Raw genomic sequence first — 20,000 nt, 5'->3', positions numbered from 1 at the left:
CTGTGATCCACCTGCAGGTGGAGTAGCAGGGAGAGACCGTGCTCCAGTGTGGCCAGGAGGATGGTGGTGAAGGCCGAGCTGAAATCAGAAATCCTGGTTTAAGTGCCCTCATCCATGTGCTGTAGGACGTAGTGAAGAGCCACTACCTGTCGGCTCTGTATGCAGACTGCAGGAGGTCCAGGAGTGGGTCTGTGATGGTCTTGAGATGGGCCAGGATGAGGCGCTCACAGACCTTCATGACTACAGAGGTCAGGGTGACGGGTCTGTAGTCGTTCAGGCCTGTGATCTTCACCTTCTTGGGAACCGGGATGATGGTGGAGGTCTTGAAGCAGGCTGGGACATGGCATGACTGCAGCGAGGCGCTGAAGATGTCAGTGAACCCCGGGGACAATTGGTCAGTGCAGTACTTCAAGATGGAGGTTGAGACAATCAGGTCTGGCCGCCTTCTGTCTCTTGAACAGGCGGTTCACGTCCCCCTCTAGGATAGAGAGGTGCGGGGGAGGGGGGGTCAGCGGGGGGGACAGGGTTGCTGCTGAGAGGGGGGGGGGGGGGGGTGGAGTTTGTTTAGTTTGAGTTTAAAAAGGACAGTGCACAGGTTCCATTGCTTTTCAAATCAACAATAGAAGTTGTTCAGGTCATTGGCAAGGTGTGAGGCGTCAGTTGACTGGGGGGATTTTGGTTTATAGTTTATCTGTCAGGCCTTTCCAGACAGCAGGTGTATGATTCCCCTCTGAGAACTGATGTTGGCGGTGTTCTGCTTCCTGGACCGCCTTGCTCAATCTGTACTTGGCCTCTTTAAACCGGTCGTTGTCCCCACTCTTCTGATTTCCCCTTTCTCCAGCCTTGGTTTCCTGAGTTTGGATGTGAACCACGGCTTGTCGTTGCTGTAGCTTGTCGCTTGTCCTGAAGCACGTTGGAACGCACTGGTCCTCTCAGTAGCTGAGGAATGATGTCACAGTGTCTGTGTGCGTCTAGACTGTTACCAGCCTCTGCGCCCGCCCAGTCAACGTAGCCCCCGTCACAGTCAGCCCGTTCCAGCCAGGCGCTGGTCTTCTCCTCGCTGGTCCATGTCTTGAATGTCCTCACAACAGGCCTGAAGAGTTTCAGTTTCTGCCTGTAAGAAGGAATCAAGTGGACAATGTGGTCCGATTGACCCAACACCGCGCAAGAGACAGCGTGATGGGCGTTGTTGATTGTCGTGTATCAATGGTCGAGGGTTACTGCGTATCGGGCACCAGGCCTGCCAACAACGCCAGAAAAGTCAAAGAAGATGCGTTGCTTTGAAAATGTTAGTCACACAGTCTGTCAAAGAATCTGATTTAAACGATTACATCACTCGGGCCTATCATTTTTACACACCGTTTTAGTAACAGACAGGACAGTGCAAATTACAAAATAGAAAATGGTGTGCGATGCGTGTACAGGTATATACAGTGTGTGTACAATGTGTTTATGTGTGCGATATTTGCAGTGTGGATGGCTCCATAGAGCCATCTAGCTAACACTATACATTTGGCTGGTCTAATGTCATTTTCTTCTCTCTTTCCTCACAAGTGGCCAAAGCAAAGTCCAAGTAAGTGACCCATTCTCCGTAAGATATATTAAGAATGTAGCTATAGCGTTAGTCAGCTAAGCCTTTGCTAATTAATCTAAGTAATTATAATTAATAAGTAAATTAATAAATATAATTAATTAATTAAGCTGTAACTAGATACTATACCCACCTTTCCTTTTCGAACATGTTTGGGCCCAAGACAGATTAATCAGGATAAAACTATGCATTAAGTCTTTGTTGGATGGGAAGGGAGCACTAAATATACCCCTTTGTACTTTAGGACTATCCTGGTGCAAATGGTGAGTGCTGCTGGTACAGGCTACTGCTTCAACACCAAGAGGAACCGCCTCAGGGAAAAACTGGTGTTGCGCAAACATGACCCATTTGGTAAGCTGTAGTGAACTAGCCTACTTCATTAGCTGTAGTGAACTAGCCTACTTCATTAGCTGTAGTGAACTAGCCTACTTCATTAGCTGTAGTGAACTAGTCTACTTCATTAGCTGTAGTGAACTAGTCTATTTCATTAGCTGTAGTGAACTAGCCTACTTCATTAGCTGTAGTGAACTAGCCTACTTCATTAGCTGTAGTGAACTAGTCTATTTCATTAGCTGTAGTGAACTAGCCTACTTCATTAGCTGTAGTGAACTAGCCTATTTCATTAGCTGTAGTGAACTAGTCTACTTCATTAGCTGTAGTGAACTAGCCTACTTCATTAGCTGTAGTGAACTAGCCTACTTCATTAGCTGTAGTGAACTAGCCTACTTCATTAGCTGTAGTGAACTAGCCTACTTCATTAGCTGTAGTGAACTAGCCTACTTCATTAGCTGTAGTGAACTAGCCTATTTCATTAGCTGTAGTGAACTAGTCTACTTCATTAGCTGTAGTGAACTAGTCTACTTCATTAGCTGTAGTGAACTAGTCTATTTCATTAGCTGTAGTGAACTAGTCTACTTCATTAGCTGTAGTGAACTAGCCTACTTCATTAGCTGTAGTGAACTAGTCTACTTCATTAGCTGTAGTGAACTAGTCTACTTCATTAGCTGTAGTGAACTAGTCTACTTCATTAGCTGTAGTGAACTAGCCTACTTCATTAGCTATAGTGAACTAGTCTATTTCATTAGCTGTAGTGAACTAGTCTATTTCATTAGCTGTAGTGAACTAGTCTATTTCATTAGCTGTAGTGAACTAGTCTATTTCATTAGCTATAGTGAACTAGTCTATTTCATTAGCTGTAGTGAACTAGCCTATTTCATTAGCTATAGTGAACTAGTCTATTTCATTAGCTGTAGTGAACTAGCCTATTTCATTAGCTGTAGTGAACTAGCCTACTTCATTAGCTGTAGTGAACTAGCCTACTTCATTAGCTGTAGTGAACTAGTCTATTTCATTAGCTGTAGTGAACTAGCCTATTTCATTAGCTGTAGTGAACTAGTCTATTTCATTAGCTGTAGTGAACTAGTCTATTTCATTAGCTGTAGTGAACTAGCCTATTTCATTAGCTGTAGTGAACTAGTCTATTTCATTAGCTGTAGTGAACTAGTCTACTTCATTAGCTGTAGTGAACTAGCCTACTTCATTAGCTGTAGTGAACTAGCCTACTTCATTAGCTGTAGTGAACTAGTCTACTTCATTAGCTGTAGTGAACTAGTCTATTTCATTAGCTGTAGTGAACTAGTCTACTTCATTAGCTGTAGTGAACTAACCTACTTCATTAGCTGTAGTGAACTAGTCTACTTCATTAGCTGTAGTGAACTAGTCTATGTCATTAGCTGTAGTGAACTAGCCTACTTCATTAGCTGTAGTGAACTACCCTACTTAATTAGCGGTAGTGAACTAGTCTACTTCATTAGCTGTAGTGAACTAGTCTACTTCATTAGCTGTAGTGAACTAGCCTATTTCATTTGAAGCAATCCCAGTTGTTGTAATGTTCCAGTACAGTACCTGCTCAGTCAGTTCTTGCTGTAAGATAATCTTAATAAATGCCCTGGGTTATTATCAGGTCATCACTGATGAATGGTCTGTTGGGAGGGAATTCTGAAGATGCATTAAACTGCAGTAACCTGAACTGGCTTTTCATCACATTATTGCATCTAATAGCTTCAGGGGAATCTTCTCTCTTCCTCTGCAGTGAACCAGCACGTCCTCTTCCATGAAAAGAAGAAGATTAGGTCGATTTAACCATGAACTACAGCTACAACTATGGACAATTAAGACTGTGTTTGCACCATTCAAGCAGAAAATTACACTGAACCAAGGTGCTAAAGGGGTCAAGTCCACCATCATTCCTGAGATGCTGAGTTACAAGGACCCACGTTCTCTTTGGATTTATTGCAAGCAAGACCAACAAATATTGACTCACTTAAAAACTGGGATTAAACAAAAAGAAAAACTGCAATACAGAAATTATAAATCAAATTTTCTATTTTTTTTGCCTTTAAGTGTGCTGCTGGTGTTCCATTTGTTTTCATGGCCGCAAAACGCACGTCAAAGTTATTGAGCAATATTGTGAAAGGGCCTATCCTCTCTGCAGTAATGCACACCCGGGTCAAACAGTAGTTGCTATTTTAGCTGTGCTTGATGCATTGTAATCAGTTAAATATTGTGTCGCAAATGATCAAAATCCATCCTGATATGCTCAAGAAAATGTTCAAAGTATTTTTTGAGTCAGGTCATAATTGATATGAGAATATAGAATAACTATATTTCACACTGTATGAACAAGGAGTTGTAACATTTTACAATACAGTTACTGTTATATTCAACCATGGTAAAACCTTGGGAGTTGATGGCACATGACATGTTGCTTAATTGTCCCTGTAAATTAAATTATTGAGTCCTGAACATAAAATACGCAAAACATAGATTCCATTTGTCAAAATAAGGCTGGATGTGTATATCTGGATGTGAATATCTTGTAGAGAACAAATCATACATTTAAATCTATACATGATACTTCTACCTGAGTAATTCTCTTTAATAGAAGGCAGTTGTTACATTATTTTATTTGCAAGTGTTTATTAAGAGGTAGGACAAAGAGGTGTCCAGACAGACATTGTCCCAGTGTGCAAGATGAAGCTTTAGAACAGTTCAGCCGGTAGCTCCTTCCTGGAGGGATAAGAAGCTTGTGTGCCGATGGTCTGTACACTCACTCCTGCCACCTGATTGGCTCTCCTGGCCATCTCATCCAATGTCATCGTAGCATAATGAGCCATGTAGAACGCCAGTGCTCCGATGAAGCTGTCCCCAGCCCCCTAGGCACAAACACAAACAACAAACTTGGTCATTTTTTGATTCAGCAGACTGTCCCCGACTTCCTCTCTAGGGTTTGAAAGAATGTACATTGTTCCGTTAGTCCAGCTTCCAAACCCCAACTAAGACAGGAAAGCAGTTGTTTTGTGAGGTTTCTGCCTCCATGCATGAGTGTTGCCAGCAGTAGGGGGTGCTATGATACTTGACAACCATGTTCTGGAAATGCTTTTCATGTTCACATCTGAGCTACTGGTCTGAAACTGCCAGTTATTCTACAGCGAATGAATCATCACCTTTCAACAATAATACCCACTGGTAGAACACAATGAGATGTTATGATCACATGAAGCAAATTGTAGACGGCTGTGTCACAGGGGCCCAATTAAGCTGTCATGTGCTCAAAAGACAAACATGGGAGGATTATTTTGAACTGTTTTGAAATTATATTGTATGTTAATTAAATATGGAGGATGGTCATTTAACAATTGTATTGGTTTACAAACCAGATTAATGTAACTCAAAGATATATGGTATGATTTACTCATATGGTGTGATTTACTCAGCTTCAACTAGTCCATATATCAAGATGATGAGCTGCTGTGTTTTTATATCTAATTGTTTAGCTGGCTAGCTGGCTAGGTAATTTACTAATCCTGCTTGATTGAAGATCCAAACCGTTGGAGTTGTCTATCCATCACCAAGTTATTTCTCTCCCACTTTTGACAAGGATGACGGAAAGTACCACACGCCTAGGGGGGGTAAACTGATGGGGTGAGGGTGGGTGGTTAGATCACTGATGGGAAACGGCGTGGAGGAATGTGGCGACGCGCTTTCAAACCACAGACGGCCCCCGCTGACGCTTCTCACAGGCCTGGTCCATTACTCACCCTTATCGGCTCTCGGAGAGTTCACTGCACCCTGAACACCTCAACCCCCCCTCGCAGTGACCACCCCTCCTCCACCCCCCACACACTCGCCAACAAAGAGGCTAAAGCTAGGCTCAAAGGTCACTTGTGGTTTTACTCCCAGGGATTGGCGGGTTAATGGAAAAACAGAGTTCAGGGGTGAAATATCTAATGGGCTGGGAAGAGTTCCATGTTTAAACCAGTGGTGTGTTTGTGTGTTTGTCTGGTTGTTGGGTTGGGTTATAACCGTGTGGAAATACTGGAACAGTCCCACTTTGGCTGGGCTTTGGCAAGTCTCCCGGGTTCACAGTCCTGGTTGAGACAAAGAGAGACAACGCCTGGTCCACACCCCAGTCTCCTTCTGCAGGGAAGGAGGTGGCCGGCGCCCACAGAACACTTGAGGTGACCAATGACAGCACAGCGTTGTGTGAGAAAAGACTGGCACTTCACAAGGTTGCCTGAAGATTTTTTATTGTCATTTTTCCAACCCTCCTTTCTCCTTTGAATCTGTCGCTTCCAAACCAAGATTGGCCATGAATCCATATGAATACAAACTAAAGATTGAACGTTCAGACATCCTATGGGGCCACAAACTTCCATCCCATTTCCATTACAAGACTATATCAAATGAACCCCATGCCCTGCGCTTCTAGTGTTACCACTCCCAGTCCCTTGTCCAAATACTGTATTTCCTAAACAACAACACAAGACTTCCAGTCCTGAGTGTCTTCATGCCCCGTGATACTTCATACCCCTTCATGACGTGCTTCCTATATGCGTCACCGTCCTCCTCTCTCATGTTGAAAAGAACGCCTCACTTTTCCGAGACGGGCATGTGACAGCGCCGCATCTCGTGTGACGCTCACCGGGGCTGACATCCCCTACCCCCTCTGCCCGTCTGCCCATCCCCTACCCCCTCTGCCCATCCCCTACCCCCTCTGCCCATCCCCATCCCCTACCCCCTCTGCCCCGCTGACCATCCCCTACCCCCTCTGCCCATCCCCTACCCCCTCTGCCCATCCCCTACCCCCTCTGCCCATCCCCATCCCCTACCCCCTCTGCCTTGCTGACCATCCCCTACCCCCTCTGCCCTGCTGACATCCCCTACCCCCTCTGACATGCTGACCATCCCCTACCCCCTCTGCCCATCCCCTACCCCCTCTGACCATCCCCTACCCCCTCTGCCCTGCTGACCATACCCTACCCCCTCTACCCATCCCCTACCCCCTCTGCCCCGCTGACCATCCCCTACCCCCTCTGCCCATCCCCTACCCCCTCTGCCCCGCTGACCATCCCCTATCCCCTCTGCCCCGCTGACCATCCCCTACCCCCTCTGACGCTGCCCTCCACCCAGCCTGGCCGAGGTTAGATCTGGAGGCCGGTCAGTCACCCCACCGCAGCGGTAGTGGTGGATAAGCAGTGATGCTCCGTCCACTAAACCTTCACCTCCGATGTTCTGTCGCTGCTCTGCCTGAGACCCAAGTCTTAAAGACGTAATAAAAGACCTGGGTCAGATATCATAGATGGTTATTAAGGCTGTATAGCCTTTTATTACCTTCGCCGCAGCGGAAGCACAGGGTGAGAATGTTTTTGGTGGCGTGTGTTTATCGGTTTATTTATTTGTTAGCAGGATTACGCAAAAACTACCAGACCGATTTTTCTGAAACTCGGTGGAGGAGTGGAACTTAGAACCTGTTACATTTCACAGAGCCGTCCAATCACAGCGGCCTGTACGCCTCCATTTTTTGGACGGAATCTCGATGTAGGAAGATCACAGATGGTTTGGACTGGTATGAAGCTCTCGACTAACGAATGCAGCAAAACCAAACATCCTGCTTGCACATGCATGCGCATACAGCCACACAATGCATTCATGGGCAGAGGTCTGTGCTCTCCAGGCACAATTTGTAGTTACAGTATTGTGCTGTTTTCTTGAACATATCCCAATTACATGTTACATTGCAAAAATCCCACTTCTAAATTGAAAAATACTTTAAATCCCCATCATTCCTGGGTCTGGAGAAACCCGTCAGACAAGATATAAAGGACAAGAAGCGCCATTGTGCACCACCACCCGTCTCGCCATGACCTCCCTGACTGTTTTCATTCAGACGCAACAAGGCAGCAGTTCCCCTTCCTGAGCCTGAGGCTACCGTCGATAAAACACCCCTCGGAGAGACTAAAGACCCCCTGGGACGCGGGCAGCCATGACTCACGCTATCCGAGGCTCCCGTGTCCGGAGGCGTTCGGGACGCAGGGGGTCGGCTCCTCCGACAGTAACGGTCGGTGAAGACGTTGAGATCAAAAGTGCTTTTAATTGACCAGATTAAAGATTCTCAAAGCACACATGTCTTCAATCTATCTGCCGCTCTTTGTTTTGGTCTCCTGTTTTTGCTTCCCTCTTTGAAGTCAGACTGTTGATTTTCAATGAAGACAAATGTCATGTAAGATGGAGCTTGAACGGACGTAGAAGGGAGTTGCTGAATGGCGCTGTAAGAGTTTGGGTTAGCATGTGAGGTCCAGGACTCAGTGGAAGAAGAATGCCGATCCACTGAAGTGACATCATTGCTCGCCAGCAGTCATGGTTCATGAGGTGAGGAACTCTAGGGGTATTCCCCTCCTACCACTTCCTGGACAGGGCTGGTCTCGTCTGCCTCCTCTCGCTCGAGAGAAGCCGGGATGACGCTGATTGTCCAGACCACCTCAAAGTTGTTTTGTCTGGCCACTACAACAGAACCCCAGCTCCCAACAGAACCCCAGGTCCCAACAGAACCCCAGCTCCCAACATAACCCAACAGAACCCCAGCTCCCAACAGAACCCCAGCTCCCAACAGAACCCCAGCTCCCAACAGAATCCCAGGTCCCAACAGAACCCCAGCTCCCAACAGAACCCCAGCTCCCAACAGAACCCCAGGTCCCAACAGAACCCCAGCTCCCAACAGAACCCCACCCCCCAAGTCCAGTAGGGGCCTAGGCCACCCAAGGTCTGGGGGAAGATGTGTGTGTGTGCGCCTGCGTGTGTGCGCCTGCGTGTTACTGCCTGCGTGCCCGGGTGTGTGTTTATGCATGTGTGTATGTGGGAGATGAAGCCATGCATGTACAGTAGGACCACACTCATCCGAACTTCAGAGATCCGAACCTCCCGGTCTACCGGACAGGCTATCTGGTTACTGGTGGGATTTTCATTACAGTACTGTAGGCCTACTTGCATTTCAATCTGTCATAATAAACACGTACTGTATCCTACTGTGAATAAAAACAGAACTGTATGTAGACCTACATGTTGCCTGTAGGCTGTAGTCTACTGTCAAGTTTAATTTCTTTGTTACTTTAATGTCGAGTGCAAAACGCAAACGAGTCTGCTGCGCGAGAGCTGCATTCCTTGGCAGCCAGAAAGCGCGTCAGCAACCTGAAGCAGCATCGAGTCATTTTTCGTTCCCAGTTAATGGACTTCGGGAACACAGACGTGTTGTGAGCATGTAGATTAGCCTACTAGACCTACTGTATTTGTTAAATAATAGCCTACAGCCTAGGCCACGTTAGCCTACATCGGTTGTTTAGGCTGCAATAGCCTAAGACACGACAACTTGTCTGTCATTTTATTTATTTATTTATTGATTGTCATTTGCTCTAATTGTTCTAATGTTAGGTTGTTTTAGGCTATACCATTTTGTTCTGCGAATACAGTAGCCTATCGATACAGCGTAGGCCTCATTTGAGAATAAAGTACTGTATTTGATCAAAGCACGCACTCAAGAGGAAATTCGTTTATTTTATTATAGGCTACTGTAGGTCTATTATAGGCTAGGCTATATGAGTTTAGTTGGCTATTTGATTGCAATTTTGATGCATTTTCACAAGTAATTAAGGGTATTTATCGGTCTATTATGAGTCTATATGGAACAAGTATACCACTTATTGAATTTGGTGCATTTTAACATATGTTTCAGTCATCCGGACATTTCAGAGATACGAACGACCTTCGGTCCCGTTGGGTTCGGATAAGTGGGGTCCTACTGTATATCGTTCACACACGCAGCCCGTCTCTGAGGTACATGGGGAAGGCCTGTCCTCTCTGAGGTACATGAGGAAGGCCTGTCCTCTGAGGTACATGAGGAAGGCCTGTCCTCTCTGAGGTACATGGGGAAGGCCTGTCCTCTCTGAGGTACATGGGGAAGGCCTGTCCTCTCTGAGGTACATGGGGAAGGCCTGTCCTCTCTGAGGTACATGAGGAAGGCCTGTCCTCTCTGAGGTACATGAGGAAGGCCTGTCCTCTCTGAGGTACATGGGGAAGGCCTGTCCTCTCTGAGGTACATGGGGAAGGCCTGTCCTCTGAGGTACATGAGAAGGCCTGTCCTCTCTGAGGTACATGGGGAAGGCCTGTCCTCTGAGGTACATGGGGAAGGCCTGTCCTCTGAGGTACATGAGGAAGGCCTGTCCTCTCTGAGGTACATGAGGAAGGCCTGTCCTCTCTGAGGTACATGAGGAAGGCCTGTCCTCTCAGAGGTACATGGGGAAGGCCTGTCCTCTGAGGTACATGGGGAAGGCCTGGACATCTGATACAGTGGAAACATGCGGACCCTACAACCGAATACATTGTGCACACAAACGCCCCCGTTAAAACTCTGGTGAACAGGAGCTGAAACAGCGACAAACCGCAAGTGACTCAATGTTGATATTGCCGTGTCATCACCTCGAATCCAGACTCCTCTCTGTCCAGCAGCAGCCTACACGAGACAAAGATGAGCCCAAACTAAACAAAGATGAGCCCACACTAAACAAAGACATGCCTACACTAAACAAAGACATGCCCACACTAAACAAAGACATGCCCACACTAAACAAAGACATGTCTACACTAAACAAAGATGAGCCCACACTAAACAAAGACATGCCTACACTAAACAAAGACATGCCTACACTAAACAAAGACATGCCCACACTTAACAAAGACATGCCTACACTAAACAAAGATGAGCCCACACTAAACAAAGACATGTCTACACTCAACAAAGATGAGCCCACACTAAACAAAGACATGCCTACACTAAACAAAGACATACCTACACTAAACAAAGATGAGCCCACACTAAACAAAGACATGCCCACACTAAACATAGATGAGCCCACACTAAACAAAGATGAGCCCACACTAAACATAGATGAGCCCACACTAAACAAAGACATGCCTACACTAAACAAAGACATGCCTACACTAAACAAAGATAAGCTCACACTAAACAAAGATAAGCCTAGACTAAACAAAGATAAGTCTGCATAAAACAAAGATAAGCCTACACTAAACAAAGATAAGCCTACTGTACACACAACAAAGATAAGCCCGCATGAAACAAAGATAAGCCCACACTAAACAAAGATAAGCCTACACTAAACAAAGATAAGCCTACTGTACGCAAAACAAAGATAAGCTCACACTAAACAAAGATAAGCTTACTGTACACAAAACAAAGATAAGCCTACTGTACACAAAACAAAGATAAGCCTACTGTACACAAAACAAAGATAAGCCTACACTAAACAAAGATAAGCCTACACTAAACAAAGATAAGCCCACACTTAACAAATATAAGCCTACACTAAACAAAGATAAGCCCACACAAAACAAAGATAAGCCTACACTAAACAAAGATAAGCTTACTGTACACAAAACAACGATAAGCTTACTGTACACAAAACAAAGATAATCCTACTGTACACAAAACAAAGATAAGCCTACTGTACACAAAACAAAGATAAGCCTACACTAAACAAAGATAAGCCCACACTAAACAAAGATAAGCCTACACTAAACAAAGATAATCTTACTGTACACAAAACAAAGATAAGCCTACTGTACACAAAACAAAGATAAGCCTACTGTACACAAAACAAATATGAACCCACACATATCCACACACAATGAGCAAACTCACTGCACTGCAAACTCTACTGCCTTTACACAGCAACACTGAATCAAGCTAATTAATGAGGTCAAAGTTTCTGGAGAAGAAATCATACGAGACAGCCTGACAACCTAACTGCAACTTAGTAAAAAAAGAAAGAGGGGGAAAGCAGAGAGATTGTCTAGCCGTCCAGATAGCAATCTGGTGTGTGTTTTCCCCCTTTCACCACAGAGGCGGGAGGGAGCAGGGGGGTTACTGGAAGAGGGATTAGGACATCCAAAGGAGTTGAGCGCTGTTGAATTTATGGGGGCATCAAAGCAGAGGGGGAGGGTGGAGGAACGCGCTGCCAAATAACCAACCAGACCCGACCGCAGTATGGCCCTGAGTTCTGCTGACTGGTGCACGGTTGAGAGGTGAGTCACGGGGGGGGGTCTCCCCTCGGGGCGAGAGAGCTGGATTGCGTGTGTGTGCTTGAGTTTGAATGTGTGTGTGAGTGAGAGGGAGTGTGTGTGTGCGTTTGTGAGTAGGTGGGTTAGGGGATGGGGGTCAAATACAGTACAAGTGGTCTAAGAGTCAAAGGGTTTTGTTCACTGCACATCAAGGCTGCCTGCTGCCCGTCTAGTGGGGCACTGAGGCAGGAGCTATCAGGGGCTGTGCACAGAACATGTAATACTACCTCAGTAATGAAAAGACTTGTTGCCTCTGGGTACTCTGGTGCTCTCACAAGCTCGAGCTGTGTGTCAGAAACAGCACACTGTCTTTCTTCTGACCTTCTAAAGGATGCCATAAAAGGAGTAGATAATATTCTATTGTATAGTCATGACGTTCCAATGCCTGAAGACATATCAAGATTCATCATTGAGATTGTTGATGTATATTCGATGGACGATAAAGTTTTATGAATCTGAAAGGAATAACATGGTGGTTGACAATTGCCAGTTGTCTTTAGGCAACAACAAAACATTATTTATTCATCTATTATTATTCAGTCATTTTAATGTATTTTAAAACATTTTTCTAAGCCTAAATTACTGAGCTACTATAAAAGTTCACTGAAACTGTCCGGGCGCGGTAATGAGCCGTTTCCTCAGACACCGTCCAACTGACAGCTTTCATATTTACCACAGGTACCGGCAAGGGTCCCGCGTGGATGGTGACAGGGACATTTTTATTAATTTATTATGTCATTAAGGACGAATAAATGGCTAATTAGTGATAGTGATAGCACTACCCACAGCAGCCAATAGGTGGCACATACGTGTGTGTCCGTAGAACATTTTCCACACCGCATTTCCATGAACAAGGCTAAATGGCCAATTAGTTATTGTGTGCTCCAATGGATATCAGAACTAGTTAAACTGAAAATAGGACAGAAAAAGGACGGACATTTTGAATACTTTCATCTTGTTTCTTCAATGCCCTCTTGGGCAAACAGAATGAAGCTAACTCACCACAAGACAAAGAAAGTCCTATTGTCTCCTTCCTGCTTGAGTGCTTGTTTCACTAGGGTTCTTGGTGGAAGATTAGAGTAAATGAACAAAGATATTCCTTTGTAACCCGGCCCACAGCCCATTCAGCCCATTCAGCTTGTGACCACAGAGTTGTGGGCAACTAAATAACAAACATCAGGCTAACGAACGGCTTCAAAGATGGTCGGGAACGTTAAAGAACAAATGCTCATGTGGTGAAAGTTTTACATCCAATTTCCTTCTTGACTGTGTTTTACTGAATCTCCTGTGTTGAAGGACTCTGCTGAACACTCTTCTCAACACCAGCCCTCAACACACACACACACTCAACACCAGCCCTCAACACACACACACACTCAACACCAGCCCTCAACACACACACACACTCAACACCAGCCCTCAGCACACACACACTCAACACCAGCCCTCAGCACACACACACTCAACACCAGCCCTCAGCACACACACACTCAACACCAGCCCTCAGCACACACACACTCAACACCAGCCCTCAGCACACACACACTCAACACCAGCCCTCAGCACACACACACTCAACACCAGCCCTCAGAACACACACACTCAACACCAGCCCTCAGCACACACACACTCAACACCAGCCCTCAGCACACACACTCAACACCAGCCCTCAGCACACACACACACTCAACAACAGCCCTCAGCACACACACACACTCAACACCAGCCCTCAGCACACACACACACTCAACACCAGCCCTCAGCACACACACACACTCAACACCAGCCCTCAGCACACACACACACTCAACACCAGCCCTCAACACACACACACTCAACACCAGCCCTCAGCACACACACACTCAACACCAGCCCTCAGCACACACACACTCAACACCAGCACACACACACTCAACACCAGCCCTCAGCACACACACACTCAACACCAGCCCTCAGCACACACACACTCAACACCAGCCCTCAACACACACACACTCAACACAGCCCTCAGCACACACACTCAACACCAGCCCTCAGCACACACACACTCAACACCAGCCCTCACACACACACTCAACACCAGCCCTCAGCACACACACACACACTCAACACCAGCCCTCAGCACACACACACTCAACACCAGCCCTCAGCACACACACACTCAACACCAGCCCTCAGCACACACACACTCAACACCAGCCCTCAGCACACACACACTCAACACCAGCCCTCAACACACACACACTCAACACCAGCCCTCAGCACACACACACTCAACACCTGCCCTCAGCACACACACACTCAACACCAGCCCTCAGCACACACACACTCAACACCAGCCCTCACACACACACACACTCAACACCAGCCCTCAGCACACACACACTCAACACCAGCCCTCAGCACCCACACACTCAGCACCAGCCCTCAACACACACACACTCAACACCAGCCCTCAGCACACACACACCTCGCTGACTCTGACACGCAGTATCAGGGCCTCAACGCGTCTCTGAGGACGTTTTTGTGTTTAGACCACAGACTCCGCAAACACTCTCAGACAGGAAACGCAAGCATCTCACCAAGGACACTGTGACGACAACGCCGGTGAGAAATGACTCGACGGACCCCGTTATAAAGATTAGAATCAGGAACAGGAAATTCAACGGTCCTCACATCCCCAGTGAAACGACCGGTTTCATATTTTACCTCCTGAGGGAGATAAGCGTGTAGTAAGGAACCCACAGCCAAGAAGAATCAATCAAAACCCCACAATAGCCTTCTGAGTGGAGGCTCACTTGTAGGATGTGCCTTGTTAAATGATCAAATATCTATCTGTTCTGTCCTGTCTTTAATCTTTAATGAAACGGATAACGTTAGAGCTCAGATACAGTAAGTCACACAGAGGGGAGCTGTCCAGACCCTCAGATAAAAATGAAATATATTGAATCCCAGTAGAATGTTTTTTATTCATTAAAATAATATCAGTTATCATTGCAGCTTATGGCTTGTGATTTATTTTGTTTAGCGAGGGAAAGGGCTCATTTCAAATGAATGGAAAAAAAACAGTCCACTGGTGATTAGTCGTTTGGCGATGTCTGTGGAGAACAGCCCTCCCAGAGCTTCTGAGATCTGAGAGACCACTGGACCAGACTCACACTGATGGGTGGGACTGCTTAAATATAATTAGGGCTGTCAATCGGGAAAAAAAATCTAATTAATCACATGATGTAATTAATTAATCTAATTAATCACAATTCATCGCATTTATCATTTTTTGCAGGGAAAAGCCCCCAAATGAAGATATTTCAATGAAGGCATCACATTGTTGTGGCAGATGAGTAAAGTATTAGATATTACAAAAGGAGGCTTTAGTAGTCAAGTTTTATTAAATTATTATTTGCAATATCTTGTTATGTGTAAGGCTATCAATCAATCTGAGCAACATATCTCCCAATACATATGTCTGTGGATTTTTGAAACTATTGATGGCGTCTTGTAGCTGCATTGGAGGGTAATTTGCAAAGTTTCCATTAAAGGAGTAGTAAAGGGAATATGCATGTTTAGCCCTGTTTTAAGGTTACTTATGACCATATACAATGGTTCAGATCACAACGTTGACAAAACTAGCACTTTTGAGAAAGTCTGATAATTGCTCTACCACCGTTTAGGTCATACAATGGATGTGGGTGGGCACCTTGAAGAATCATTCAAAAACATATTAAACTCTCGATTTCAAAGACAAGAAGCTCACTGAGGGGGTAATTGGTGTCCGTTTATGTTCTGACATCAAATTCGCCGCAAAGTATGAATCCTGTAGGGTTTTATTGATCATTTTATGAAATCCATTGACTTGTATTGACGCGACCGTTGTAGATGTGTAGATCAATCCGCAGAGGGGATTCAGGAAGCGGAACTACTTACGGTAGCTATTGTTATTGTTTATGTTGCTAGGCTACCTAGTTTGCGGAAGTTTACACACGTATGTGCTGCGACTAAATAGTTCTATGCTAAATATTTAAAAAAGCCTTTCCAGATGAACTAGAATCTTACTTTATGGCGAATTATATGTCAGAACGCCAACTAACACCGCGGTGAGTTTCTTGTCTTTGAAATCGAGAGTTTAACGTTTTTTGAATGATTTTTCACGGTGCCAACCCACATCCATTGTATGACCAAAACGGTGGTAGAGCAATTATCAGACTTTCTCAAAAGTGCTAGTTTTGTCAACGTTTTGATCTGAACCATTGTATATGATCATAAGTAACCATAAAACAAGGCTAAACATGCATTTTCCCTTTACTACTCCTTTAAACCCTCGTCTATGACCACAGCAATGGACCTGCAGTCCATAGCAATTCATTCTGCGACGAGTCTGTCAACTTGTCTGAGTTAGACTACTTATTCTGCTCTGCCTACTCTCTGTAGCCTACGGAGTCCGCTGGGCAAAATCGATGAATAAAAAATTAAAATAAATAACAGTTTGACTTCTGAGTGGAGGTCCTGGCATTCATCACTCCTGCTTCTTCACACAGTTTTGTCTTACTAAGACTACTGTAGCTTTTTTGTGTTTGATGCTTGGGGGATTTCTGAAAGCATACTGTCCAATGATCAACATTCACAGCAATGACTGATATTCAACCTTTACAAGTTATGTTATACTGCTTGTTATTATGAACATTCATTATTTCTGACAACAGCACCTCAATAATAAGGAATTTAAAACATTATTGTTTACAAAGCCAAAAGTATTTAAATATATATGCATTTTAGTTTAGCTGTAGCATTTAAATACATGCATTTTAGTTTAGCAGTGATCCCATTCTAGAGTCGGTACGGCCGCGGGGCCGGCGTTCTCACCGTGGTGTCCAGCGCTGTGACGGGCGTGGCGGGGACGTGGTGCTCCTCCTGACCCGACAGAACCACGCATCCCCGGGGACCCAGCGTGACGATGACCGACCCACAGCCCCGACTCAGCAGCTCCCGACCGGCGCGGCCCGCGTCCTCCACGCTCGCCACCGACACCCCGGTCAGAAGCTCTGCCTGGGAGACCAGCGGAGGAGACGTGTTAGACACAGCTCTGCCTGGGAGACCAGCGGAGGAGACCAGCGGAGGAGACCAGCGGAGGAGACGCGTTAGACATGGTGGGTGCAGGTGGCATTGCTGGACCCAAATTTGAGCCTGTATGGACCTGCAGCATCAAACCCTGGTTCTGATATGAGCCTGTATGGACCTATAGCATCAAACCCTGGTTCTGATATGAGCCTGTATGGACCTGCAGCATCAAACCCTGGTTCTGATATGAGCCTGTATGGACCTGCAGCATCAAACACTGGTATAGTGTGTGTGTTGAGTATAGTGTGTGTGTTGCCAGGGACAGAGTATAGTGTGTGTGTGTGTGTGTGTGTGTAGATTTTGTGTCCGGGTTCCAGCTTACCCACGTACGGTCTATACCCCTACTCCTAGCCACCACCACAGGTGAAACAGAAAAACATTTTAAACAGTTTATTTACATAGACTTGCAAGCTGAGTAAACAATCATCGATAAGCATGTCCCTAGAAACAGGGGTAAGTGATGGACACCCCCTAAAACCTCCAAAAAACAGGGGTAAGTGATGGACACCCCCTAAAACCTCCAAGAAACAGGGGTAAGTGATGGACACCCCCTAAAACCTCCAAGAAACAGGGGTAAGTGATGGACACCCCCTAAAACCTCCAAGAAACAGGGGTAAGTGATGGACACCCCCTAAAACCTCCAAAAAACAGGGGTAAGTGATGGACACCCCCTAAAAGCTCCAAGAAACAGGGGTAAGTGATGGACATCCCCTAAAAGCTCCGGTCCAGCGTGCGTGAGGTCTGTAACGGACATCAAAGACAGTTCCCATCCCTATAAAACATGTCAACATGCTATGTGGGCCACGGATCAAAGAACGCCTGCACTTTGTCATCCTAACCCCCTCCCTCCTGGGTTAGCATGGCACTGAGGCCACACACACACCAAACCCACTCCCTTATACACCACACACCACACACACACACACACACACACACACACACACACACAGTGTCCATCTCTGTTGAATCTCAACACCTGCCTGGTCCGAGCCCCAACCAGACTGAGAGGGAGGCGTCTGACACCCTGGATGGGGTCTTAGTGCTTCCTCTCCAGCCCGTCTTCACAGTGAACAGCCTGACACTTCCAGAATAACCCGGCCCGTTTATCAGCGCTGTCAGACCCCCGCGCCGCCATGTCCTGGTCGGCTGCCAGACGAGAGAAAGAGCCGTCTTCTGACTCATCAGGATCAATCTGTCTGTGCGCTCTGCAGGTGAATCACCACCACGGCCTCCTGAACGCTGAGAGCCAAGAGACGAGGAAACTATGCGTGTGTGTGTGTGTGTGTGTGTGTGTGAGAGAGAGAGTGAGAGAGAGAGAGAGAGAGAGGGAAAGGTTTGAGACAGAGACAATCCGTGAGGCTAAGTGTTTACAGTATACTGTATGGTGAATGTGTGTGTGTGTGTGTTTGTGTGTTTATGTGTGTTTATTTCAATGGGTAAGTGTGTGAGTTTAAACGTGTATGTACAGTATGTAAGACTTTGAAATGTGTGTGTGTGTGTGTGTGTGTGTGTGTGTGTGTGTGTGTGTGTGTGTGTGTGTGAAAGAGAGAAAAGCCTCGCCATCGTCGACTCTCTCTTTCATGTGTCCACCTGGGTAGGAAGTGGCCCCCGCCCGCCCACATCAAAGCGTCTCAGGAGCAGTTGGGAGGAACCGCTCCTCTCCTCCACTCCTACCTCTGGGGGGGGGGGGGGTGACTCACCGCCGCGCACATCTGCCCTGCTGTTGTTTTTACTACGTTTCCCATCAATCCCTGCCCCCATCTGTCATCTGTCACAGCTGACAGCCAAGGTGTGAGGCTTGAGGAGGCTCCATCACACCCCTCTTTACCGGAAAGGAACCGGCTCGTTCCCTTCATGCCAGGAGGTTTATAGAACTTCTGAGGTTGCGGCTTTCCATGCTACTGATGTGTAACGGTCATGACCCAGGAGAGATGAGAACTGTGTGTGTGTGTGTGTGTGTGTGTGTGTGTGTGTGTGTGTGTGTGTGTGTGTGTGTGTGTGTGTGTGTGTGTGTGTGTGTTTGTGTGTGCAGACTCAGCCCTCGGGCAGAGAGGTGGTGAAAGAGCAGAGGCCTACATGGGGGACTTGTGAATGTTGGCTAACCTTTGACCCTGAGTAGATGACTATATCCTAATCACATGGTCCAATTCCATAGGACCTGTAAGAATGTGTGTGTGTGTGTGTGTGCGTGTGTGCGTGTGTGTGTGTGTGTGCGTGTGTGTGAATATCTCACCTCTGACTCATTGCAGCAGAAGACGGTGGAGGCTGTGTAGAAGCCGGGCTCCAGGTCCGGTACCGCTGGCGCCGGGTTGAAGATGGTCTGGACTGCAACCAGTAAACACAGAGAACAGAACCTCAATCTGTCAGAACCTCAATCTCTCAGAACCTCAATCTGTCAGAACCTCAATCTGTCAGAACCTCAATCTCTCAGAACCTCAATCTGTCAGAACCTCAATCTGTCAGACCCTCAATCTGTCAGAACCTCAATCTGTCAGAACCTCAATCTGTCACAACCTCAATCTGTCACACACACTGAAAGAAGGGACCATTTTGACTGCATTCATAGTCACAACCGGTAAATCATAGGATGTAATTAAAGAGTAATTGTTAAGACATAGATGAATCCATTCTTGTGAAAACTACTTTAAATGCATGCATGCTATTCAAATGACCTCTTACCAAGTACTACAGTCCCTTCACATGTGAGTTCAATCATCAGAACGTAGAATGGAACCAACAGGACAGGACAGAAGGTAACAGAACCATACAAATCAATCAATGACTAAAATTACAGTAAGAGAACCATTGTTCCATACATTGTAAT

The 20,000-nt window shown here is 46.1% G+C and overlaps 2 protein-coding genes across 5 annotated transcripts in view; one reads left to right on the top strand and one right to left on the bottom strand.

The window, feature by feature from the left end:
- mrpl33 (mitochondrial ribosomal protein L33) overlaps positions 1 to 3,824 on the top strand; it is a 4,701-nt gene extending 877 nt beyond the window's left edge. The window contains exons 2-4 of the mRNA XM_084438163.1: positions 1,555 to 1,573; positions 1,836 to 1,942; positions 3,684 to 3,824. Coding sequence (XP_084294289.1) covers positions 1,555 to 1,573; positions 1,836 to 1,942; positions 3,684 to 3,733 — 176 coding nt within the window. The 3' untranslated portion in view covers positions 3,734 to 3,824. The remainder of the gene's footprint in view (positions 1 to 1,554; positions 1,574 to 1,835; positions 1,943 to 3,683) is intronic.
- A 795-nt stretch (positions 3,825 to 4,619) lies between these two features.
- Positions 4,620 to 20,000, bottom strand: part of rbks (ribokinase) — a 40,718-nt gene continuing 25,337 nt past the window's right edge. For all 4 annotated transcript variants that reach the window (XM_084438158.1, XM_084438159.1, XM_084438160.1 and 1 more), the window contains 3 exons: positions 19,410 to 19,501; positions 16,922 to 17,104; positions 4,620 to 4,806 (listed from right to left, as the gene is read on the bottom strand). In XM_084438158.1, the coding sequence (XP_084294284.1) occupies positions 4,633 to 4,806; positions 16,922 to 17,104; positions 19,410 to 19,501 (449 nt within the window). In that variant the 3' untranslated portion in view covers positions 4,620 to 4,632. The remainder of the gene's footprint in view (positions 4,807 to 16,921; positions 17,105 to 19,409; positions 19,502 to 20,000) is intronic.

This window comes from Borostomias antarcticus, assembly GCF_949987555.1.
Source record: "Borostomias antarcticus genome assembly, chromosome: 5".
Classification (NCBI taxonomy): Eukaryota; Metazoa; Chordata; class Actinopteri; order Stomiiformes; family Stomiidae; genus Borostomias; species Borostomias antarcticus.
Note: the sequence above shows the minus strand (reverse complement) of the source record. Positions and strands in the feature narration are given on the sequence as shown.